This window comes from Schistocerca serialis, chromosome 6 (genome assembly GCF_023864345.2).
Source record: "Schistocerca serialis cubense isolate TAMUIC-IGC-003099 chromosome 6, iqSchSeri2.2, whole genome shotgun sequence".
Classification (NCBI taxonomy): Eukaryota; Metazoa; Arthropoda; class Insecta; order Orthoptera; family Acrididae; genus Schistocerca; species Schistocerca serialis.
Window position 1 is genome coordinate 753149186 of NC_064643.1, and position 26200 is coordinate 753175385.

A 26200-nucleotide genomic window follows, 5' to 3' on the forward strand; every position below is an offset into this window, starting at 1 on the left:
TAACATGCATCGCCATACTGAACCTTCATTCGTCGATTAATTTCAATAGGTTTCACACCTTCACTACGCAAAAACTGAATAACAGTACGCTGTTCTTCCTTGGTGCAAGTTACAAGTGGGGCGGCCATCTTTATTCTGATACTGCGATGGTATGTGTGCATCTGCACTCTGCTGCCACCTACAGGTCATTCTGCACGTTTTTTTAGCACGCTAACCAACTTACAGGATAACGGCGCGAATATTCGATTTGTTATTACAAATTTAAGGTTTTCATTTGACTCACCCTCGTATGACATCTGTGTAATGTTTAGTTCTTGTGCAATGAATAACTGAAAGTCTTCCTGTACTTTGTGTACACCCTGTATTGAGGCATATGCTGATATGCTGGAGCAGTCAGATGTTTATAAGTAATAGAAAGTATTTTCTTTAAGAAAGTTCTATTTCTTTTTTAGTGTCGAAGTCACTGCAAGGATTATAGTGTCTGCTGTTATCCTTCTTTCACATATTTTATATTGCCAGAGGACACATACATTCAAAGGCTGTATGTATTTTGTTGTTTCTGGTGGAATGATCGTGCATTCAATGTCTTTACCTGCAAATGATTGATATGCTATTGTTGTGTCCTCCAAGAATCACAAAGTAATGTACACTTCTGTTTCTTTGGGTCGCTGTCATTAACAACATTCACGAAAAAGGATTTTAAATTGTGTTTTGATACTTTCCCATTTGTGCGAGCCTCTAAATGTATTTTCGGTGGAAGATTGTCTTCAAAAGCGTTTTTAACTTGTGGCCCGAAAGTTTCTTCCAGAAGACAAATACACTCCTGGAAATGGAAAAAAGAACACATTGACACCGGTGTGTCAGACCCACCATACTTGCTCCGGACACTGCGAGAGGGCTGTACAAGCAATGATCACACGCACGGCACAGCGGACACACCAGGAACCGCGGTGTTGGCCGTCGAATAGCGCTAGCTGCGCAGCATTTGTGCACCGCCGCCGTCAGTGTCAGCCAGTTTGCCGTGGCATACGGAGCTCCATCGCAGTCTTTAACACTGGTAGCATGCCGCGACAGCGTGGACATGAACCGTATGTGCAGTTGACGGACTTTGAGCGAGGGCATATAGTGGGCATGCGGGAGGCCGGGTAGACGTACCGCCGAATTGCTCAACACGTGGGGCGTGAGGTCTCCACAGTACATCGATGTTGTCCGGGTAGACGTACCGCCGAATTGCTCAACACGTGGGGCGTGAGGTCTCCACAGTACATCGATGTTGTCGCCAGTGGTCGGCGGAAGGTGCACGTGCCCGTCGACCTGGGACCGGACCGCAGCGACGCACGGATGCACGCCAAGACCGTAGGATCCTACGCAGTGCCGTAGGGGACCGCACCGCCACTTCCCAGCAAATTAGGGACACTGTTGCTCCTGGGGTATCGGCGAGGACCATTCGCAACCGTCTCCATGAAGCTGGGCTACGGTCCCGCACACCGTTAGGCCGTCTTCCGCTCACGCCCCAACATCGTGCAGCCCGCCTTCAGTGGTGTCGCGACAGGCGTGAATGGAGGGACGAATGGAGACGTGTCGCCTTCAGCGATGAGAGTCGCTTCTGCCTTGGTGCCAATGATGGTCGTATGCGTGTTTGGCGCCGTGCAGGTGAGCGCCACAATCAGGACTGCATACGACTGAGGCACACAGGGCCAACACCCGGCATCATGGTGTGGGGAGCGATCTCCTACACTGGCCGTACACCACTGGTGATCGTCGAGGGGATACTGAATAGTGCACGGTACATCCAAACCGTCATCGAACCCATCGTTCTACCATTCCTAGACCGGCAAGGGAACTTGCTGTTCCAACAGGACAATGCACGTCCGCATGTATCCCGTGCCACCCAACGTGCTCTAGAAGGTGTAAGTCAACTACCCTGGCCAGCAAGATCTCCGGATCTGTCCCCCATTGAGCATGTTTGGGACTGGATGAAGCGTCGTCTCACGCGGTCTGCACGTCCAGCACGAACGCTGGTCCAACTGAGGCGCCAGGTGGAAATGGCATGGCAAGCCGTTCCACAGGACTACATCCAGCATCTCTACGATCGTCTCCATGGGAGAATAGCAGCCTGCATTGCTGCGAAAGGTGGATATACACTGTACTAGTGCCGACATTGTGCATGCTCTGTTGCCTGTGTCTATGTGCCTGTGGGTCTGTCAGTGTGATCATGTGATGTATCTGACCCCAGGAATGTGTCAATAAAGTTTCCCCTTCCTGGGACAATGAATTCACGGTGTTCTTATTTCAATTTCCAGGAGTGTATGTAACTTTTCTGTTACATGTCCATTCATTGAAAATCAACATCTATTGTATAACTATGAGTTGTATTGTGTGCAGACTGGACAAAGGCAACTGGTGGATTATTCCCTCTTATTAGATAGTGTAGCAGCAGAAATTAGTTCATACTTAAATCCACTTTGATCAGTGTTCCAAATGCAGTATGCCTGTATGTGGAAACTTCAAGTTTTCTGGTTTTGTCCCCATAGTGATGAATATCTTGTTCTACCTGTACATCTGTGGGTGCCGCGAAAGTGGGGGTGTATCTACTGCACATTCTATATTTCTTGAGACATACTATGAAAACTGCAGTAGATTTAAAAGCTGTGTGCCCAATTTCTCTTGCTTTTTGCATTGCCCAAAATTCCTGGTGCCAGTAATACACATTTTCCTTCATTTCTTGCTATGTCAAATTGGGAAAGAATGTGTTGTTTTATCTCCAGTTCTTTGATTGCCTTGTTTCCTTAAAATGGACGTTCATTACGTCGTTTTTGCCTCCACATAACCAGAATTACATTGATGTTCCGGGTGTTATAAAGTCGTTTTCTTCATCCACTGCTCTACCCAACGTAATGTCAGCTAAACAGTCAAATGAATACTCATGTTTCTGAGTAATCCGATCCACCTAAATCATTTGCAAAAGTGTCATCATTCTGTTTTACACAGTCTTCTCTTGGATAACGCCTTGTTAACTTGTATACCCCAACCTTTGAAACATTAATGGTGTTCACTTTTGCAGTATATGTGTGACAATACTGACACATGCATTCTAAACATGTCAATTACGATGTGATGTAACCGATTGACTGGCCTGTTAACCCTCCCTCTCCCCCCCCCCCTCTCCCTTCCTCCAAGATTGCGCGCACTGGTCTGTACACACCAAGATCTACATGATTACACAATTGCAGGTATACTCACAAATATGAGATGGATCTCTGTACAAATGTTTAAATACAAATTGCTGTTCGATGCAAGAGACGGCTCTTGTAAGTATTGCCAGAATTTAAACTAACATTAGAAGTAGTTTTCAGAGTGAGTAATATTAAATAGCAAACATTTGGGTTTGTAGTATGACAATGTGAGTCTGTACATTGTATAATGTGAGACTGCACATTATTAATTTGCTCAGTTAAATATACATGTTCATAAGGGCAAATGTAAGAGTGAAGTTCATTTCGATCATGCAGTCAGTGTGTCGCGGTCATCGTCATCATCGGTGCAACAGACCTCTGTGTGCCTTGGCCTTCTGTAGTAGATTATTTCACCTTCCCTGTTTAGTGCCAAACTCCACCAACTTCGAAATCTCATTTTCCTTATGTCCTCTCTGACGCCTTCCCCCACCTTACCTTTGGTCTTCCTACTCTCATGGTTCCTGCAGGCATGGTGCTGAATATCTTCCCAATCATTCTGTCATTTGCTCTCTGTACATGTCTGGTTCAGTATATCGATGTTATAATTCATAGCAGTCAATGTGTACCATCTTCATAAGTGAGAAGTTGCCATCAAAGCAAAGGTTGGTTTGAGCACTACCCTGCTTTACTAGGTTTCGTTGTGTTCAGGCAGTACGCCCGTGCCTCCCTCCCTACTAACTCTGAACTAATGTACCTAGACAGTTATAGTGGGACCTACAGTTCCGTATGGACTCCGGACAACACTGCAACTTGGCCAGTTCCATGCTAAGAAATCATCACCAGACGTGAATGAAGCTAACATTGGCAAAAAAAAAAACCTTAAATTGACCCTGGACATTTGGATCTGTAACATGACACTTACCCATCAAATCGTAAAAGTGTAACTTCTTACAAAAATAGAACCTATCAAATTTCTCTTTTGGTTGAAAAGACTGAAACCTCTTCTTTAAATTTTACAAAAGCAACCATCTGTAATCAAGGGGGGTGTTCATTACATGTTAAAAGCAAAACTGAAACTAGGCTACATCTGCACCACACCAAACCTTCTCTTGATTCAGTATGAACTGCCAACATCTATACTCCGCAAACCACTGTGAAGTTTATGGCAGGACAACACTGTACCTTGCTTTTCTTCTGTACTGGGCATAGACTGAAGTTCTGAGTTTTCATTTGTACTCAGAATTAAAATCTTTGCTTAATGTGTACTGAACTGAGAAGCACTCAAATGAGGTGATGTGTGAGTGAAAGACTGATTCACACACAAATTGGAACTCTGTTATACTCTCCTTCAGTATGTAGGGATAATGCGATTAAGCATTTTATGTTGCAGGAGGATCTTGTATTTGCAACATTGTTCAAAATTTTGAGCTAATCAATAAATTTACAGTTATGATGTACTGGTTAATGTCGTGTAGCTCTACTGAAATCTAGGAACATATCTGTTGGCATGTTATATTCAGTGTTGACATATACATAACCACAATTTCCGAATATATATATATATATATATATTTTGCCACGTGGGGAAAATATATCTAAAAACAAAGATGATGTGACTTACCAAACGAAAGCGCTGGCAGGTCGATAGACACACAAACATACACACAAAATTCAAGCTTTTGCAACCAGTGGTTGCTTCGTCAGGAAAGAGGGAAGGAGAGGGAAAGACGAAAGGATGTGGGTTTTAAGGGAGAGGGTAAGGAGTCATTCCAATCCTGGGAGCGGAAAGACTTACCTTAGGGGAAAAAAAGGACAGGTATGCACTCGCGCGCGCGCGCGCGCGCGCGCGCGCCCGCGCGCACACACACACACACACACACACACACACATATCCATCCACACATATATACCCCCTAAGGTAAGTCTTTCCGCTCCCGTGATTGGAATGACTCCTTACCCTCTCCCTTAAAACCCACATCCTTTCGTCTTTCCCTCTCCTTCCCTCTTTTCTGACGAAGCAACCATTGGTTGCAAAATCTTGAATTTTGTGTGTATGTTTTTGTGTCTATCGACCTGCCAGCGCTTTCGTTTATGTATATGAGAGAGAGAGAGAGAGAGAGAGAGGGGGGGGGGGCACAGGGTATTTACACAATCTACTGAGCTAATCTTTTGACGGGAGCAGCCCCTTTTCCATAAGCCACAGTGTGAACATTTCATTTTAAGTATCTCCACTTGCTGTGATTAATACCATGTGAATGGCCGTAACCCCTTCACATGGGTCACATTGCTGCTGGTAACTTTTCTATTTGTATGCTGAACATTAAATACAAGTGAGCTGTAGAGGAATGGGCACACTGAGGAGCCTGCCTAGTACATTATCTAATTGATGCAGGTAACTGTTGAGCAGCACTGGTTCTTAATAAACAATGTGCTCTGTACTCCATTTTATAATGGGCTTCAGCCATTTCAGGCCTAATTGAGGTTTCACAAATCGTGTGTGTGCGTTTTTATTTTTTGCTCCAGTCTAACACAAGTTAATTTGATGAAACTAGAAACTTAAGACCTGCAAATCGCTGGGTTCAAGTTTAGGAGAGATTTACCTTAATTTATTTTGTAGAAATCACAATTGTGTGCCCTGTGCTTGCAGAAAGAAGAATGATAAAATTACTGTCACTTTGTGTTTTCCTTTCCATAGAAGGGCATCTTATCTCATTTTTGTATTTTTACTTCCCTTTTAATTCCATCAGGCTAATTGTGATCATGAGAAATCGGGAATTTGCAAGAAAAAAACACAATATTCCAACATACAGCTCAAGTTTATTTTTATGGTCTTGTCTATAGATTTAACACAAATAAAAAAACAGAGAATTTCATATAAATAATACAAGACGAGAAGGAACATTGAGTCAGACTAAGAGCTATAAAACAGTAATTTTAATAAAATGCCACTTGAGATTAAGTGTGACTTGATGACAAGAAGTTCTGAGTGGCTATAAAAGTTTTTACATTTGTTTAAACAAGTATCTAATTATTGATTTTGAAATGAGACTAGACAAGCCACTGTTAAAAATACATAATATATTGTTTTGTTGCTGTTATTTAATAACAATTAGTCTATCGTATTCTGGGCAGTAGTGCGAAATCATCTGAGGATACGACTTGCATTCTACAGATGCGCATAATAGTATTAAATAAATATTTATTTATGTTGTAAATTATAGTCTGACAGAAACAGAGAGACTTACAACAAAATATAGAAGACAAATACTTAAGTTCAATTACAATACAGTGCTTTATGTGTTTTAGAAACTTAAATACTTTACAGTTGTTTATGCACTATATTGTTTCATATACACACACATCGAACACATTTTTACATGCATATTGTAACATCTTTTACACTGAATATACATGGTATATACATTTTATTTACAAGTGAGGTATTACGTGTAAAACATCAATACAAGTAGAGGAGTACTGTACAGATAATAACCATTAAGCAATGGACTCTTCAGTCCATCACAGGTACAAGGAAACAAAAAGAAATCACTCTCTGAATGCTACAATTTGGCAGATATTTGTTCCAGTTGTTCCTTATAGGATACTGACCCTCACATAAAATGCAAGAAGCATTTTGTTTGACATGTAAAGGGAAAACAGTAATTCTGAAAGCTTAAACACTGAACTGCAGGCAAACTGATACAAAAATGTAAAAGCTGTTGGCAGTGAAATGATTTTTTTTGTACTAATTTGGGGTAAAAAGTTGCCAATATCTATAAGTGCTCCATTCCAGTCTCCCAAGAAACCAGCGACTTAGAGTGATTTGAAATTAATGCCTTGAGAATCTAATTAGTCCTGATGTTTGAAAATTTACTGCTTCAAATAAACAAAGATATGTGTGAATGTTCTGACTACTTTTGGAATTATATTAATGATATATAGCTTTTTAGGCATACATTAAAAGAGAAAAAATAATGTATACAAAAATTATAAAATTTAATTTATCAATGTGTACATTGTCAGATACTAACAATCACAATTCAAATGTATTATAAATTTATAGTGAGTCTACAGTCAAAGCAATGCCCTGTAATGGTAAAAAAGTCTGTAACTGGCAGTATCATATGGCAAGACACATTGTTTTTTAAAAATCTAACAATATATACATTTCATAGTTAATAGTATTTTAAAAATACATTGTATCAGCAAAAATTTAAATACTACTTTTGCTTTAAAATGCAGCTCTTCACTAAATTTCAACAAAAGTTACCTGAACTGTACTTTAATCTTCCAGAATACTCTGAAATAAGGCACTATTATTTCAAAAACATAAGGCTTTGCAGCTGGAAAAGCTGGCAGAAATTAACTTACATTCAGTAATTTCAGAACTGTTAATAACTAAAATCTAAAGAATATATTTGTGACTCTAATGCACCTTTCTTTCTATACAAAATATTAACTGTAACCATTTGCCTGAAAACCTTGACATCATCAGTACCACTAACATTGAACATATATTTACTCTTCTTTAACAGATATTGTAAGCATGATTAACCCTCATAATCATGCAGTTCATTAAAATTTGACTAATTTCCAAATACTTGTGTGATAATAAAATAATGCAGTTTGTATCAAATGGTCGGCTTTCATAAAGCTATGAGTTACATGTCAATCTGTGGCACACCTGTAAATTGTAGTTGGTGAAACCAGATGTGTACAATAAAAAAGATAAATTATATACTTCTACCATAAATTCTTTTCTTAATTACAATGAAGTTGCTCCTGGTAAATGCACTAATCCACTGCAATAACATTCTGACTTTCAAATCCAACTTTGTGTTTTCTCAATTGAAAATTGAAATTTGTAACTATCTGCTTGTGACTTGCACGTAAAACTATCACAAAAACACTTAACATTATGTATTTGCTGCAGTATAAAAACGTTTTCCATGTACAACTGGATTTTAACACAATGTTGAGAAATTCTAATAAATAAAGTCACAAAAACATTTCATGCAGGTATCTGATTAACAGAGGGTTGAAGTTACCGTATCAGGATTACGCTGGATTGGAATATATCTTCCTCCTAACAAAAGATTAATGACAAATAAAGGGGCTCATGACATCATACAAAACCTTTCCCTTTTCAGTCTTACAATGTTTATCCCCCTCCTTCCCACCACGATTAGTCTTTTATTTCTGTAAGCACATTTATTCATTGATACTAATGGAAGAAAAGCAATGTGACGATATTGAAGCTTTAAAATGCCCATGAAAATGGAAGGAAAATCTGTGTCAAAGAGAAACCATCAAAAAGAAAGAACTACTTCATCAGAACATATTTTGTTTGTAAGCACAGAGGATACATCATTGCACAGAATATTTTTGAGACAAATAAAGCAACTATATGGTGAAAATGATTGTATATATGATAAAGAGAGTGTGTAGTGGCACTAATTGCTTTGCCGGTCTGTAAGGATACTAACAACAACGATTGCAACATAGCTAACGAAAGAATAGCTTAAATACTCCAAAAGTGACTGGAAATTAATTTTCACATGCCTGGAGAATTAAATCTTCGCAAATATTTCATAATACTGCCAGATGGCCATGCCATAATTCTGATTAAAGTTCGCATTGCAGACAGTGATAAGGATTGTTTGTAAAATGGTGAGGGCACTAACAGAATTACATTTTGCCATGCACGTACATTGTTAAATATGTAGACACACATGATAATTACAGGAACATACAAATTGTAACATACATAATTGTTGGATGTGAATTATATAACCCTACCCGTCAAAGCAGGTGATCGGAGCAACGACGGGTCACTTGCCGAGGCACGTTTAATCCGCACTCCCTCACCTTCCTTCGTCTTAGAAGATAATATTACAGAAGTACGAGGGTTTACCCAATATTCGAATTACGGTGTGCGTCGAGTGTGCTATTAGCCCCCGTCGGATTGTGTGAAGCAGAGCCGGCCACAACACTGACCTCACTGCCAGACACACATGCCTTGCATGGCAGGGCTTATAATAATTTCTTCACATTTCCACTTAGCCTGAACAGACACAGAAACACCGACAACAAGATTACAGCCATTTTTACACCGGTACATTATAATTCTGGGAAGCTACACAGGAAGCTACGTCGGTATGTACAGAAAGAATAAGAGATGCGATACACGCTTTGTACATACGAAAAGGAACGATTTTGATCTTTTAGGGGAAACCGAGTAATGAGCTGTCGAGCACTGTAACACTTTGTGACTTCGTGCAAAACAGAAAAGTTACGATGACCACAGCACTTGTGGTAAGTGAAGACATTTGAGAAAGTCTCTTCCCAGCTACAATAGGATGTTATCTGCTAATTTGTAAACAGTAACGCAAACAGATGCTGTGCTGTACTCCTTCCAGATGGGTCACCAGGGTTTTCAATGAAAACCCTTTTCCCCCTCTGCATTGATGAAATTCTTTGTAACAGGGGCAGAACATTCTGGCTTCAGACGTACGCCTGGGCTGGCCTGCCCTGCAGCCGGTGGAAGAACTCCCGCCAGCTGTTGAACGTCTTGCCGGACCATATCCAGAAGCTGGACGTGATGCCGACGATGAGCGCCATGAGGTACTTGATCATGAAGAACTCGAAGTCGGGCCGGCGGGGCGGGTCCGCGCTGGGCGGCGGGCACGGGATGGCGTACTTGCCGCTCTTGGAGCACATGTCGCGGCTCCAGGTCATCATCCAGCTGTCGAAGAGCGCCTGCTCGTAGAAGAGGCACGCGAGCACGACGAGCGCGGGCACCGTGTACAGCACGGAGAAGACGCCGATGCGGATCATCAGCTTCTCCAGCTTGTCCGTCTTGGTGCCGTCGTGCTTCATGACGGTGCGGATGCGGAACAGCGAGACGAAGCCCGCCATCAGGAACACGGTGCCCAGCACCAGGTAGGCGAACAGCGGCGCCAGCACGAAGCCGCGCAGCGACTCTGCGTCCCACACACCCACGTAGCACACGCCGCTCAGGATGTCACCTGGAACAGACGACGGACGGGGTGCCATCAGTGAACGAGTACTCAACAGCATAGCCAGTGGCCAACACTACAGTTTACAGCTGTACACAGTTCTGTTACGGGAGGCAATACACAGTATGGGTGAGTTCTCTTTGGGTCTGGAGGACGAAAATTCCCTTTATGCAACATGGCGTTAAACACAGATCTGGCGAAACTCGGCACTCTCTGTTTGTCAATAAGATACAGAGCACTGTGCTATGCTGAGGACGTGTTCCTTGACTTCAGGAAGTCATTCCACACAATTCCATACTTTCATTTAGCGAACCGAGTATCGGACCAGATTCGCAGTTGGATTCAGGACTTTCTGGCCGCCAGAACTCAACACAACCTCTTACTTCAGCAACAACCTGCAAAAGGTCATTATTCACAATGTTGATAACGGCTGTGATGTGGGGTACTGTCAAGTGGGGGGTGCCCCAGGGATCAGTGTTGGGGCCGCACCTGTTCCTTATTTATATAAATGATATGCCCTCTAGTATTATGGGTAACTCTAAAATATTTCTGTTTGCTTATGGCTCTAGCTTGCTAGTAAAGGATGTTGTGTGCAACATTGACTCGGTTTCAAGTAGAGCAGTACATGACCTCAGTTCATGGCTTGTAGAAAATAAACTAACGTTAAATCACAGTAAGACTCAGTTTTTACAGTTTCTAACACACAAGTCAACAAAACCTGACGTTTTAATCTCACAGAACGGGCATATGATTAATGAAACTGAACAGTTCAAATTTTTATGTGTTCAGATAGATAGTAAGCTGTCGTGGAAAGCTCATGTTCAGGATTTTGTTCAAAGACTTAATACTGTCATTTTTACTATTCGAACGGTATCAAAAGTGAGCGATACTTAGACACGGAAATTAGTGTACTTTGCTTATTTTCATTCACTTATGTCGTATGGTATTATGTTTTGGGGTAATTCTTCCCACTCTAGAAGGATATTTTTGGCTCAGAAACGAGCGGTTCGGGCAATAAGTGGTGTGAGTTCACGAACCTCTTGTCGACCTCTGTTCACGAGTCTGGGTATTTTGACATCGGCCTCTCAATATGTATATTCCTTATTGTCGTTTCTTGTTACCAATATTAGTTTATTCCCAAGAATAAGCAGCTTTCACTCGGTTAATACTTGGCAGAAATCAAACCTGCATTTGGATCGGACTTCCTTAACTCTTGTGCAAAAAGGTGTGCAGTATACTGTTGCATCCATTTTCAATAAGCAGCCACTCGAATTAAAAAACCTTAGCAGTAATCCATGCGCTTTCAAATCGAAACTGAAGAGTTTCCTCATGGGTCACTCCTTCTATTCTGTCGAGGAGTTCCTTGAAAAATTAAGCTGATTCTTATTGTATTGCTGATAGCGTTTACTTAAACTAATAGACTGCCTTTTATTCAGGTTCATGAACATTTATTTTTATCTGTTTATTACTTTTATATTGTAAGTTCATGTACAGACACGTTCCATGACCTTGGAGATTTGCTCCTCAATTTGGTCCTACGGAACTTGACGTGTAAATAAATAAATAAAAATAAATTAATGGAACAGACCGACACAGTAAATTTCATGACAGCCCTCAGGGAGGGCCCTTTGATAACGTTAGAGGCTCCATGAGACTATTCATGGACGACGAAGATGATGTTCACAAGGAAGATGAAAGGCCAGAAGACTGTAGCTCGATGCAGGACGACCTGCAGGGATGGGCAGTTGACTCTGAACGTAAATAAATGTATTGCACTGCGCATAATTATATGAAGAAACAAGCAATGTTCGATTACTGTATTGACCTGAAATCACTGAAACGGTAAATACTGTAAAATACCTAGACGTAACCAAGAGTGGAACAACCACATAAAATCCAAACGGAGCTACATGAGTGAGACTTGCCTCCCCAAGCCCAAGGTCAGGGAGGCGGAGAGCAGTGTGCAGAGCACTGCACTCCCCTCCCTCCCTCCCTCCCTCCTCCACCATTACTGCATCCGAGTGAAGCCAGTGGCAAAGAATTACACTCCTGGAAATTGAAATAAGAACACCGTGAATTCATTGTCCCAGGAAGGGGAAACTTTATTGACACATTCCTGGGGTCAGATACATCACATGATCACACTGACAGAACCACAGGCACATAGACACAGGCAACAGAGCATGCACAATGTCGGCACTAGTACAGTGTATATCCACCTTTCGCAGCAATGCAGGCTGCTATTCTCCCATGGAGACGATCGTAGAGATGCTGGATGTAGTCCTGTGGAACGGCTTGCCATGCCATTTCCACCTGGCGCCTCAGTTGGACCAGCGTTCGTGCTGGACGTGCAGACCGCGTGAGACGACGCTTCATCCAGTCCCAAGCATGCTCAATGGGGGACAGATCCGGAGATTTTGCTGGCCAGGGTAGTTGACTTACACCTTCTAGAGCACGTTGGGTGGCACGGGATACATGCGGACGTGCATTGTCCTGTTGGAACAGCAAGTTCCCTTGCCGGTCTAGGAATGGTAGAACGATGGGTTCGATGACGGTTTGGATGTACCGTGCACTATTCAGTGTCCCCTCGACGATCACCAGTGGTGTACGGCCAGTGTAGGAGATCGCTCCCCACACCATGATGCCGGGTGTTGGCCCTGTGTGCCTCGGTCGTATGCAGTCCTGATTGTGGCGCTCACCTGCACGGCGCCAAACACGCATACGACCATCATTGGCACCAAGGCAGAAGCGACTCTCATCGCTGAAGACGACACGTCTCCATTCGTCCCTCCATTCACGCCTGTCGCGACACCACTGGAGGCGGGCTGCACGATGTTGGGGCGTGAGCGGAAGACGGCCTAACGGTGTGCGGGACCGTAGCCCAGCTTCATGGAGACGGTTGCGAATGGTCCTCGCCGATACCCCAGGAGCAACAGTGTCCCTAATTTGCTGGGAAGTGGCGGTGCGGTCCCCTACGGCACTGCGTAGGATCCTACGGTCTTGGCGTGCATCCGTGCGTCGCTGCGGTCCGGTCCCAGGTCGACGGGCACGTGCACCTTCCGCCGACCACTGGCGACAACATAGATGTACTGTGGAGACCTCACGCCCCACGTGTTGAGCAATTCGGCGGTACGTCCACCCGGCCTCCCGCATGCCCACTATACGCCCTCGCTCAAAGTCCGTCAACTGCACATACGGTTCACGTCCACGCTGTCGCGGCATGCTACCAGTGTTAAAGACTGCGATGGAGCTCCGTATGCCACGGCAAACTGGCTGACACTGACGGCGGCGGTGCACAAATGCTGCGCAGCTAGCGCCATTCGACGGCCAACACCGTGGTTCCTGGTGTGTTCGCTGTGCCGTGCGTGTGATCATTGCTTGTACAGCCCTCTCGCAGTGTCCGGAGCAAGTATGGTGGGTCTGACACAGCGGTGTCAATGTGTTCTTTTTTCCATTTCCAGGAGTGTACATGGCGTCCAGTCGGCAAACTGCTGTTTCCGTGCCTGATTATGCAGCTTTAGGAAAAGAAAAATGAGAAATGCAAACATTCGACAGGTCTGCTGCATGTGGTATCAGTTTACGGATACAGATAATTTATTTTATAGCTGTCATACTGCTAATAGGCTTATGTACCAGTATAATAACTGCCGGCTCCGACTAAGTATGGTTTTCCTCAGAAAACTAACACCGAGCGAGGTGGCGCAGTGGTTAGCACACTGGACTCGCATTCGGGAGGACGACGGTTCAATCCCGCGTCCCGTCATCCTGATTTAGGTTTTCCGTGATTTCCCTAAATTGCTCCAGGCAAATGCCGGGATGGTTCCTTTGAAAGGGCACGGCCGACTTCCTTCCCCGTCCTTCCCTAATCCGATGAGACCGATGGCCTCGCTGTTTGGTCTCTTCCCCCAAAACAACCCAACCTAAACAATCCAATCCAATCAGACAACTAAATGATTTCACTGTGCACCATAACCTGGGAACTGTGCGGATAAGCGAAATGCTTCCAAGCGCAAAGATCTGCAAGGGTTAACGCGTACCTATAGTTGCCACTTTTTTACTTTCAATGGTGCTACTAGTACAAAAACTTTCCTGTTGCTTCATGTATCAAATAATCAAATTGCTCGAAGAACAGATTGTCTTAAGATACAGCACGTTTTGCAGTGTTGACCTCGGTTTTATTAAAAATTAGAAAAGAGCACCGTAGAAAATACGATACTGCAGTGGCTGTGTTATTCTGAATTACGATACGAAGTTACCTTGGACATTCATCCACGTCCAAAGGAACTTTGCATCGTAATTCAGAATAACACAGCCACTGCAATATCGTGTGTCTCCGCCGACAGCGGGCAAGGCAGACGACTTTCAATTAAAATGTCACACCTGTACGGGACTCTACATAATGGATGTAAGAGTACAGGTTGTAGACGCATCTTTGACGACATACGGAAGTTTTGGTCTGACCGTGAGTCTTGTACGGATAGCCAAATGGTACGGCGACCGCTCGCGACAAGCGGGAAATGCAGGTTCCATTCCCGGTCCGGCACAAATTTTCATTTTCGCCAATCCAGTCTACAGCTGATTGTTCGCATTCGGAATTGGGAATACATTTAATGTATACCGCCATGAAAGGGCGTAGACGAACCCGACTGAAAAGCACTCCGTGCACAATATTAAGTTCCAGGTAAGGCTTCACCGTTGCTAAGGTATGTCATATGCAATCATGTCCATTATTTCCACAGTTGGCAGACATTGCTTGTGCGTCAGTTTAGAGTATGATCTCTGACAATTATTATCACGGAAACAACGGGAGTGGAAAGTGGTCATTTCGTAGTGCCATTTAGCTTGACGCTCAGTAACATGATTTCACAGTGGTAACGTAAATACCAGCCATCACTCTTTCCTCGTATTCTGTGACTTAAGGGGTGCAACCAGCTTAGCGACGCCAGCTGACGAGCCACAGTGTAAGAAGTGGCGAGCGGTGTGTGACCCCATGCCCGCCATTCTGCATCCAAATTGCGTGCATGACACGGCGACCTGTCGGTCTTCATGTTGAATCGCAAGTAGTGTTGACGGCCTTCCTTTCATTTCTCTTTAAATTTTTTTGAAGATAGCTGTACTGATGCAAGACGTTTTCACACAGCATACAATTATTATTGACAGGAGATATCTGAGTTTGACTCGACATTCGTCAGTTTGGCTGGGAAGAAATCAACCAGTGTTCGATTACGATATTGTCCTCAAATCGCTGCAAATTGTAAGTACTGTAAATTACCTAGGAGCAGCCAAAAGTGGAATACCCACATAAAACATAAGGTACAGATAGCTTTTCGCTTATCCGCATTGATCTCTGGGTTTGGCGCAAAGTGAAATTATTTATGTGTCTGTAGATCAGTATACTGGGTTGGAACTGGCAGTTATTAAACCGGTACATAAGCCTATTAGTAGTATGACAGCTATAAAATAAATTATCTATCAGGGAACGTTAAATACCTTTGTTATTGAAGTTGATGAAATTTTTCATCAGATTGACTCATATTTTTGTACACCGAAAACCTATGATCCTTTCTCCAAAAGGAGACAACGAATTGTACGGTGAAATGAAGCTAAAAGGTGATCTATGAAAGGAATTCCGTAGGAAGAGGTGCAACATGTCTCTGGCCGCTCGATATGATTGTTTTATTTATTTATCATCCTCCATCACATTGTAATATTACGTATGACGGCCAACTTAGGGCATTATCAGCAGTGTTTTAGATTAACAAAGGTAACAAACAATTGATGTAGGTTCATTTATTCTCGCCAAATACAAAATTAGAATATATCAAAATTTAACAATTTATTGAAATACTACTTTCATATCTACATCGTGAGTTACCAATCTGTCGGTATTCTAGCATATGTACGGGTTTTCAGGGTGTGTGTTAATTTATGGGCGACGCCGAAGACTTGTCACACAACTGCGAATCTTATTTTGTAGACATCCGTTGTTAATTTATGAACCATGATTTATTGATGGGCCATCGACTTCCTTTACCAGTTCCTCCCTGAACACGTCTCTCCCTCTCGTTAACTTACTGCAGGCTAAAAGCAGATGGCCAATAGTTGGCTTTCCTCTATTACATGTGCACAATGTTTAATCTATTATTTTAAACAGTTTATAACAGGCTTTCACTGTTCCATGGCCTGTTAACTGTAAAACACTAAAATTCAGGGATAGTGATAGCTTAATAGAGTAATTTTGGCGCCTCGTAGGAGAATACGGTTTGGTGTGAATGTTTCACCCCCACCCCCCGATTTTTATTTCTTTGCCACACAATTGCCCCATTTGTTTCTAAACCCTTGTCTTAGTTTTTCTTTGTTGCAACTGATTTCCGTTATTGGGTTGCTCTCATAGCTAGATTATCATGCACTTCATTCCCTCATACTCCTGTAGCAGGTACTACTGGTACCAACGCCTCCACGCTCCCCCGTCTAGTGTCCATTTGCGAATGGCGCATCGAAACCACCGCTGTCGGCAAACCTTTGAAAGCGATATAATTTCTCTGATTTTGTCGCCGTTGTCATTTCGTGAGATGACATGTATGTGGGATGGAGTAATAGCCCCACCCCACAATCTTTCTGGAACGTACGCTCTCGTAATTTAAATAGCAAACCTCTCTCTAGTAATGTCTGTCAGTGAAGTTTGTTGAGCACTTAACGCAAATGCTCTCGCACCGGATAAAAGATCCTACAACGAGACACCTCTCTTTTTGGCGCATGTTCTTTATCTCTTCTACTATTCCAGTTTGGTAGAGGTCCTACACGTGTGAACTATACTCAAGAACCATTCGAACGAGTATTCTGTAACCACTTCTTCCGTCGATCAGTTACATTTCCTTACGTGACAGGTTACAACCATGTCTCACTCCCTTCTCAACCAGCGATTCCCTCTCATGCCCGTCGACTCCTACAGCTGCACTCTGTTTGCTGCGTAAGTTGTAAACAACTTTTCGCTCTCTGTACGTTACCCCTTACTTCAAGGAGTGTAGTCCAGTCCAGTGAAAAAGAACATCACCCATAAAGTGGCTAAATATATTCAACTACCTTAGCACCCGCTGCTTCGCTCATGTAGACCGACTGTATGGCCTGCAGACAATTATTTTTATTTAATCGAATTTTTTATGTTCACAAAACAACACCTTCTAAGCTTTTCACGGTAATTAAAGCCATATAAGCATGGTCTTATCCGAATGTACTTCTGACTAAAAAGCGATTCTGGCAGTTGGAATCCAAAGTTTTTCTCAGTTATGCCTTTTCCGTTCTTGTGGAGATATTTCCATAGCAACTTTCATCCCCTAACAACTATTTCTCTATATCTAGCCGAGAAGTGAAATGCCGATTTTCATAAAATTAGTTTTAAATTTTTTTAATGTAACTAAAAATTTCTTCATTTTCGTCCCCTATTGCACTCTTAAGGGTTAACACTGAAACACGTATTTGTTTTATTTCTAACCGAGAAGTCAATCAACGATTGTCGTAGATGCAGCCTCAAAAATCCTTTAGTAGTTCTTTACTAATTATTTATTTTCGAAATACTTGCACCCAATTTTTTACCCCCTAGTGGTTGAATTTCCAAAAATGCTGAAACACGTTTACCATCTACATCCATACTCCGTAAGCCACCTGACGGTGTGTGGCGGACGCTACCTTTATCGGTTCTCCCTTCTATTCCAGTCTCGTATTGTTCGTGGAAAGAAGGATTGTCGGTATGCCTCTGTGTGGGTTCTAATCTCTCTGATTTTATCCTCATGGTCTCTTCGTGAGATATACGTAGGAGGGAGCAATATACTGCTTGACTCCTCGGTGAATGTATGTTCTCGAAACTTTAACAAAAGCCCGTACCGAGCTACTGAGCGTCTCTCCTGCAGAGTCTTCCACTGGAGTTTATCTATCACCTCCGTAATGCTTTCGCGATTACTAAAAGATCCTGTAACGAAGCGCGCTGCGCTCCGTTAGATCTTCTCTCTCTCTTCTATCAACCCTATCTGGTACGGATCCCGCACTGCTGAGCAGTATTCAAGCAGTGGGCGAACAAGCGTACTGTAACCTACTTCCTTTGTTTTCGGATTGCATTTCCTTAGGATTCTTCCAATGAATCTGTCTGGCATCTGCTTTACCGACGATCAACTTTATATGATCATTCCATTTTAAATCACTCCTAATGCCTACTCCCAGATAATTTATGGAATTAACTGCTTCCAGTTGCTGACCTATATTGTAGGTAAATGATAAGGGATCTTTCTTTCTATGTATTCGCAGCACATTACACTTGTCTACATTGAGATTCAATTGCCATTCCCTGCACCATGCGTCAATTCGCTGCAGATCCTCCTGCATTTCAGTACAATGTTCCACTCTTACAACCTCTCGATATACCACAGCATCATTCGCAAAAAGCCTCAGTGAACTTCCGATGTCATCCACAAGGTCATTTATGTATATTGTGAATAGCGACGGTCCTACGACACTCCCCTGCGGCACACCTGAAATCACTCTTACTTCGGAAGACTTCTCTCCATTGAGAATGACACGGAATCACCCTGTAATTACATACAATATCAAGCACCGGCGCCTATAAATTTGACGGTCTGTAGCGTCGCTGGATGACGTTTCCGGACATGTGTTTCTATGTAGGACTTTGATCTGCTAAGTTCCCATCTACAGCCACAAGGAGGGTGTAACATGAATTGTGAAGCATCAAATTTTGAACATGGCTGCGTGGTCATCGACCGTTTACAAAGTAAAATTAACAGCAATAGCAGCCCTCGGCCGCAAAAAAGGAGTCTTTTGACCCAGGTTTCGGCACTGCTATGAGTGCCTTCATCAGAAATATGTATTCTGTTTCACAAATTTTAAAACTAAAGCTTTATCGCTTGATTATTAGTTTTATACGTGACATGCCAATTTGGGAGTTTTATTTTTGATGAAGGTACTCGTAGCAGTGCCGAAACCTGGATCAAAAGACTCCTCTCTTTGCGATCGAGGGCTGGTATTGCTGTTAATTTTAATTGTGGAACACACTGTACATGAATATCGAGGCAAAATGTTTTAACGTGTACCCCGAACCGCACGCTATGTTCAGGTGTGGTAGAATGACGACAGAGGCCGGAGTGTCAGATGGTACACCGGTGCTTGCTACTTGCGCTTCGCCAACACCGCCAGCTACCCTTTACGAGCACGTCACTGTGATAGGTCGGCACATTCGTGGACAAATGACAGTCCATTTGGAAGTTCCGCGACACTCGCCGTTCCGTTTAAGAGCGCACTCCACCGGGCTGCAGAGGTCGCCCCCGCGGTGCAGCGACTGTACCTGTCGATCGAGTGACGGCCGGCCGGTGACGCGGACATACTGCGTCCGCCGCCGCCGCCGCCGCCGCGGCGGAGTTGAAATACAGGTTTGCCGGCGGCGAGGCTCGCCCTCGAGTCGGCACGCTCCTCTCCCCCAGAGGAGCGTTTCTTTCCCGAGTCGAGCGCGCCTCATCTGGCCGCACGGGAGGGCTCCTGGAAACGCTGCATTCGGCGGTCCTACGAGGGTCACTCCAAAAGACATGCACACTATTCTTTTTTTAAATCCATCTTTTATTCTACACGTTTGAAAGTTTTAAAGTGTGTAGATACATCCTTTAGGAACAATATTTTCATTTCTCCACATAATTTCCATGCCTCTCAACTGCCTTACGCCATCTTGGAAGCAGCGCCTGTATACCCGCACAGTAAAATTCTGGACCAACTTGTTGGAGCTACTGTAGGGCAGCGAGCACAAGGGAGTCGTCATCTCCAAACCTCGTTCCACGAAGAGAGTCTTTCAGTTTCCCAAAGGGACGATAGTCACATGGAGCCAGGTCAGGACTGTAAGGCGTGTGTTTCAGTGTTGTCCATCCGAGTTCTGTGGTCGCTTCCACGGTGTTTTGACTGACATGTGGCCGTGCATTGTCGTGCAACAGCAAAACATCCTGCTTTTGCCGATGTGGTCGAACACGACTCAGTCGAGCTTCAGTTTTCTTCAGTGTCGTCACATATGCATCAGAATTTATGGTGGTTCCACTTGGCATGCTGTCCACAAGCAAGAGTCCTTCGGAATCGAAAAACGCCGTAGCCATAACTTTTCCAGCAGGTCTGGTTTTGAATTTTTTTTTCCTTGGGTGAATTTGCATGATGCCACTCCATTGATTGCCTCTTCGTCTCTGGTGAAAAATTATGGAGCCATATTTCATCACCTGTCACAATTCTTCCAAGAAATTCATCTCCACCATTCCCGTACTGTTCCAAAAGTTCGCTGCATATCGTTTTTCTTGTTTCTCTGTGAGCCACTGTCAACATCCTGGGAACCCACCTGGCACAAACCTTTTTTAACGCAAACAATTTCAGTATTCTGCAAACACTTCCTTCCCCTACCCCAACGTAGCGCGACAATTCGTTCACTGTGATACGTCCGTCAGCAGTTACCAATTACTTAACTCTCTGCACATTGTCTGGAGTGTGTGCAGTACGCGGCCTGCCGCTGCGAGGACAATCCTCAATATTGCACTGCCCGCTTTCATCACGTAACCTGTTTGCCCACCGACTAACTGTACTGCGATCGACAGCAGCGTCTCCATACACCTTTTTCAACCTCTTGTGGATGTTTCCCACTGTCTCGTTTTCAAACAGCACGTTGCTTCTGACGAACGTCAAGTGTAGCGGCCATCTTGAAGACGTGCTGTGACGGCGCCTCTCACGGGCACAGGTTGAACTAAGTTTGAAAACAAGCGGGAAGGATGTATCTACACACTGAACAACTTTCACACATGCAGAATGAAAACTGTATATTTACAAAAATAGTGTGCATTTCTTATGGAGTGACCCTTGTACGTCCTAAAGTCTTAAAAAAAAACTTATTAATGAGGCAGCCGAGGAGTTCGAGGCGTGGGGGGATTCTGCCGCGGGCAAAGGTGCCGGAGCTGCTCAAAAATTTACTGTAGTGCTAGGCGGAGGGTGTTTATTGCACGAAGGCCACAGTGGCACTTTGCCCGTCCTCCAAATTACAGAGAGAGAGAGAGAGAGAGAGAGAGAGAGAGAGAGAGAGACACTACTACTGCGACAGGGCAGTCATTACTATGCAGCAAGGGCAGTAAAAGCGGTGCTCCGTAACCCGCCAGTTCCCATGCGAGCCTCGTTAAAACTCAAAGTGATTCAATCAGAGCCGCGGCGGAACCGGTTCACTCGCCCGATCTCGTCTCAACGAAAACGCCGCCCGCCACATCGCCTCGCAGCCTCACCGCTGGATGCCGGGCCGTACAACGCAGTGGCTCCACTCTTTACTGCGGTAGCGGCCAGGGAATCTCCGACTCGAATACCACGAGAACATCCAGTCGCGGAATTCTCGTAACGTGCAATGTGACGGGGGCCGTATACTCCAAGCCCCCTGCATAAACTGGGTTTTCCACTTGCAGGATGGCGCGAAATACGTGTTACGAAGAGTGTGTCTACTGTGGTTTAATTGCGTACCATAAATTATTCTCCTTGCGATCTCTGACAATTGTATAGCTCACTCACGGATGTCTAAATTCACATGTCACGATAGAAACTGTAACACTGGAACAGCGTTTGCTGATCGTTAAGGTATTTTACGTAAATTCTGCAATAGCGCTTTACTGAGAAGCGCTTTAAACAACACATTGGCCAAGAACAGTAACATCTGGAATGACAAAATTTAAGCATCCTCTAATACAGGTTTTGATTAATGTTTTCCCAGTCTTTAACAGGTTGGTGATTTTATTTTGAAAAGACAAGATACTAGATGGTTCCAGGAAGAGCCATTCAGGACGACCACTCTCAGTTGTAATCCTGGAGTGTATGGAAACGAGTGAGAACCTTACTGAATGAGGAGAGCCCCCCCCCTACTCCCCCCCTCCCACCATATAAACAAGGCATGTAGCACAGCAACACAAGCTGTCACGGCGGTTTCGCCAGATAATAATGAAAGCGAAAGTTCAACCTTCCCCCTCACAAAATTCAACTGTGTCAACCGCTGAAGGACAGGATTCTTTCGAAATGAGATGATTCAGGCCTCTGAAAATGGAACAGTCGACACGCATCAGATCTGGTTAGTGATGAGGCTGAGGCAATTACAGTGCCGCAACTTTGGGGTCGCTGATGCCGCCAGCAGTCTGCAACAGAGGACAGTCGACGTGAAGTGTTCCGGATGGTGCTGGCTTTTAACGATATGTACTTGGGGGGGGGGGGGGGGGGGACAAACTTACTGCGCCTTTATTTTATTCTTATAGGTTACCATTTAATACACATGCGGTTCGATGTTCTGCCCCGTGATGCCAGTATTGGCTCTTAAGCGAAAAAGTTTGAAGACCACTGCTCTACGCAGTCATTGCTGCAGAAGGAAAATACTTTGAAAACCTTCTGTATTAAATTTCGCGTTGTCTGTCACCCTGTGTTATGCTGTAGTAGAAAATCTCTCTAACGCCTGTTTTGCGCCACCCTGTAACTTGAACACCCCGAATAACTGCCTGTCTAAAAGCAAAATACAACATGTATCAAGCACGCGTTGTTTAGTAGCTACAAGGAGCACATTAACTGGCATGATTGCCTTCCTTGTAACTCTATTCGTTACGAAGATATGGACAGCAGTACGCCTGTTTTAAATAGCATCATCAAATACTTTTCATTCAGTAACCTATTCCCTCTGCTCAAGACCTCTTCAAAAACGTATCACAGTGTACCATCCAGGTAAACATGGCATCATTACAACATAACACACAATAGACTTTGACTGTCTTGTAATAGCAAACAATGCAGCTACCCGGAGTAACATACTCATTTACAGCTCATGCAAACAGACGTGAACACCATAAACAAGATGTGTGGTAGACTTCGCTCTGTTCATCACCAACGTCGGACGTGTTGCCATCAAGTTAGGCGGAGCGCTTCATCACTACGTAATATGCGAGAAGTTCGAAGTTGAAGATGCTAACAGTACAAGGCAATTTAAAAGGCAAAGTTTTACATAGTCAAACACGCGAAGTGCTTGCAAGTGTCTACCAGTGTATGAAGGAAGATCCGTGCTCCACTGATACTAAAATCTACACAGAAACGAACTGCCGAAGCAACTGCCGTATCGTTTGCTTGCTTTCGGCGTATCAAGCGAGAACCGGAATAGTCCAGGCAAGTAAATCCTCCACATTTTCAGCACCTCACAAGGAAAGGCCCAGCAGATTGTGGAAGGCTAGTTTAGGCCATTTTAATGAGTATGTCGTTCACCGCATGATTAATAATTTCTACTTTACAGATAAAAGAAGATCCACTTTAAAGGACACTCATAAGAAGTTGCGAAGTATATTAAATTTCGAAGACTGTATGAACACACTTCCTAAAATCCGTCACACTCTAGGAGTCTAGGATTTACATGGAAGAAGATGGCGAATAACAGGAAAGTAGGAACCAAGCAGTATCAGGAAAAATGTGTTCCTCCTTTAAAAATTATCCGACAGAACAGACGTGAGAGTCGTCCAATTGTCTTCTGGACGAGACATATGTTCACACTTGTCACACAGCATCATACGCATGCATTGACAATTCACTAAAAGGTATTTTGAAACTGGTTTCGAAAGGAAGCAGATTGATCATCATTCATGCTGGCGGGGAGGACGATTTTGTACCGAATGCATATGTAAGGCATACCTGGCCAGAAAACAGGGGATTATCACAACATGGACTTCTCAAGTTATGAAAAGTGGCTCCGGAAAAGAGATTAATACCTACTCTACAATGTCAGGTAACGAACCGTTACAAAAAGTTACGGATTCGTGCTCTAACATCAAATTCCGTGAGAAGAGACAGATACATGCTGAGACCCCAGTTGTACTCACTGATCAAAATGAACACACCAGGCCCATCACTTATAAAATAGACAGCATTCTAACCGAACATGGTTATCCTGTGTTACGGTTTCCTCTATACCACCCACAACTGAATCCTGTAATGCTCATATGGGCAACAGTCAAGTTTTTGCACGTAATGTCACATTCAGAATGGACACTTCAGTAACACCTACAGATGAACCAGTTGCTTCCATAACAAAAGAAGACTGGAAGAAACGCAGTGAGCACGTTAGTAAATTTGAAAAGCAGTTTACTTCAAGTGAAGGTATACGGAACCAAGCGCTGGAGATGATCGTAAATGGGGAAGTATTAAAAACTGTAACAGTGGTAGTCATAGTAACGGAACTGATACTGATTCCGGAAGTGAAGCTGAATCATCTGATACGGGCAGCGGAAGTGAAACAGACGCGGCTACTGAAAATGAAGAAGGGTGGAGCATTTTCTGAATGTGTATCGCGTTTGTGGAAATAGTTACAGTATTATGTCAAACGTTCAGCTTTATTATTTGTAATGAGCAACTGTGTCTACAATTAAGTATCTGCGAACATCTTAACGTTGACGCTCCTGTTTACGATCAAATCGTACGTTTCAAATGGTTATACTTTTAAAATAAAGGCGCTTACATTTTCTCATCTATGCTAGTGCAGCCCCTAACCCCTTTGTTTGTCCGCTACACTGCAATACTTCTTCCCCTCCCTTGCATTTCCGCTCCTACGCACACGAGTGTCCTCTGTTTGAGTGAACTGTACTTGCTGGAGCTGACAGTAAAGAGATTGTAAGAAAACACGTCAATGCTAATCTGCTAACTTACATTCTCCGTGCATGAGGAGCACTTCTAGCTTCTTTACGTTGGTGCTCATTGTACTCTTGCAAACCTTCAACTGAAGAAGATGACAGAATGACGGGCGTACATCGTCCTTGTGTTTCCATTTGTTTAGTACCACCTCCAGAAAGTGGACGACTTACGTTACACCGGTTACGTGCACTGAGAGCTAGTACAGAAGATTCAAACTTACTTTTACGTTACGTTTTTAATAACGCCATGTTTTTTGTGAATGTTACATTGTGATACGTTTTACAACAGAGCTTGTTACAAGAAAGATATTCGCGCTGGTTGCATTCGGGAGGACGACGGTTCAATCTCGGGTCCCGCCATCCTGATGTAGGTTTTCCGTGATTTCCCTAAATCGGCCGGCCAGGGAGGCCGAGCGGTTCTAGGCGCTACAGTCTGGAACCGCGCGACCGCTAGCGTTCGAATCCTGCCTCGGGCATGGGTGTGTGTGATTTCCTTAGGTTAGGTTTAAGTAGTTCTAAGTTCTTGGGGACTGATGACCTCAGAAGTTAAGTCCCATAGTGCTCAGAGCCATTTGAACCCTAAATCGCTTCAGGCAAATGCCGGGATGGTTCCTTTGAAAGGGCACGGCCAGCTCCCTTCCCTAGTCCGATGAGACCGATGACCTCGCAGTTTGGTCCCCTCCCCCAAATCAACCGTCACGCTGGTTAATGTTCTCCTGGTGGCTAATAAAAGATTTGCTCGTCACATTTTTTATTAGCTTCAAGACAAAAAGTTATTTGTGCAGGTCACGACGAATGGGGCAATTGCCGTTAGTAGCATTGTTAGGGTATACAAGGGACGGGAAGAGAGTCAGATGTTGAGCGTTCATTGAAAGACAGGGAGATGCCGGGTACTCGTGTGAGACAGCGTTATCAGTGCTTGGCAAAGTTTGAAAGGGCGCCCCATTGCAGGTCTCCATTCGGCCGGCTGGTCGAATCGTGTAATTACACAGATTTGCGAGGCATTGACATGTGACAGTGGTCCAGTGCCGGACCTCATGGTACCGTGATGACAGACATACAAGTCGTCAAGGCTCCAGTTGACCACAACAACGGAGCATCGCCGTATTCTGCACCAAGCCCACTGTAATACAGGGTTTTTACAAATGATTGAAGCGATTACACAGCTGTACAATAACTTTATTGTTTGAGATATTTTCACAATGCTTTGCACACACATACAAAAACTCAAAGTTTTTTTAGGCATTCACAAATGTTCGATATGTGCCCCTTTAGTGATTCGGCAGACATCAAGCCG

General features: G+C 43.7%; 1 protein-coding gene across 1 annotated transcript in view; it reads right to left on the reverse strand.

The window, feature by feature from the left end:
* Positions 1–5973: 5973 nt before the first annotated feature.
* Positions 5974–26200, reverse strand: part of LOC126483933 (frizzled-7) — a 141750-nt gene continuing 121523 nt past the window's right edge. The window contains exon 2 of the mRNA XM_050107211.1: positions 5974–10204. Coding sequence (XP_049963168.1) covers positions 9681–10204 — 524 coding nt within the window. The 3' untranslated portion in view covers positions 5974–9680. The remainder of the gene's footprint in view (positions 10205–26200) is intronic.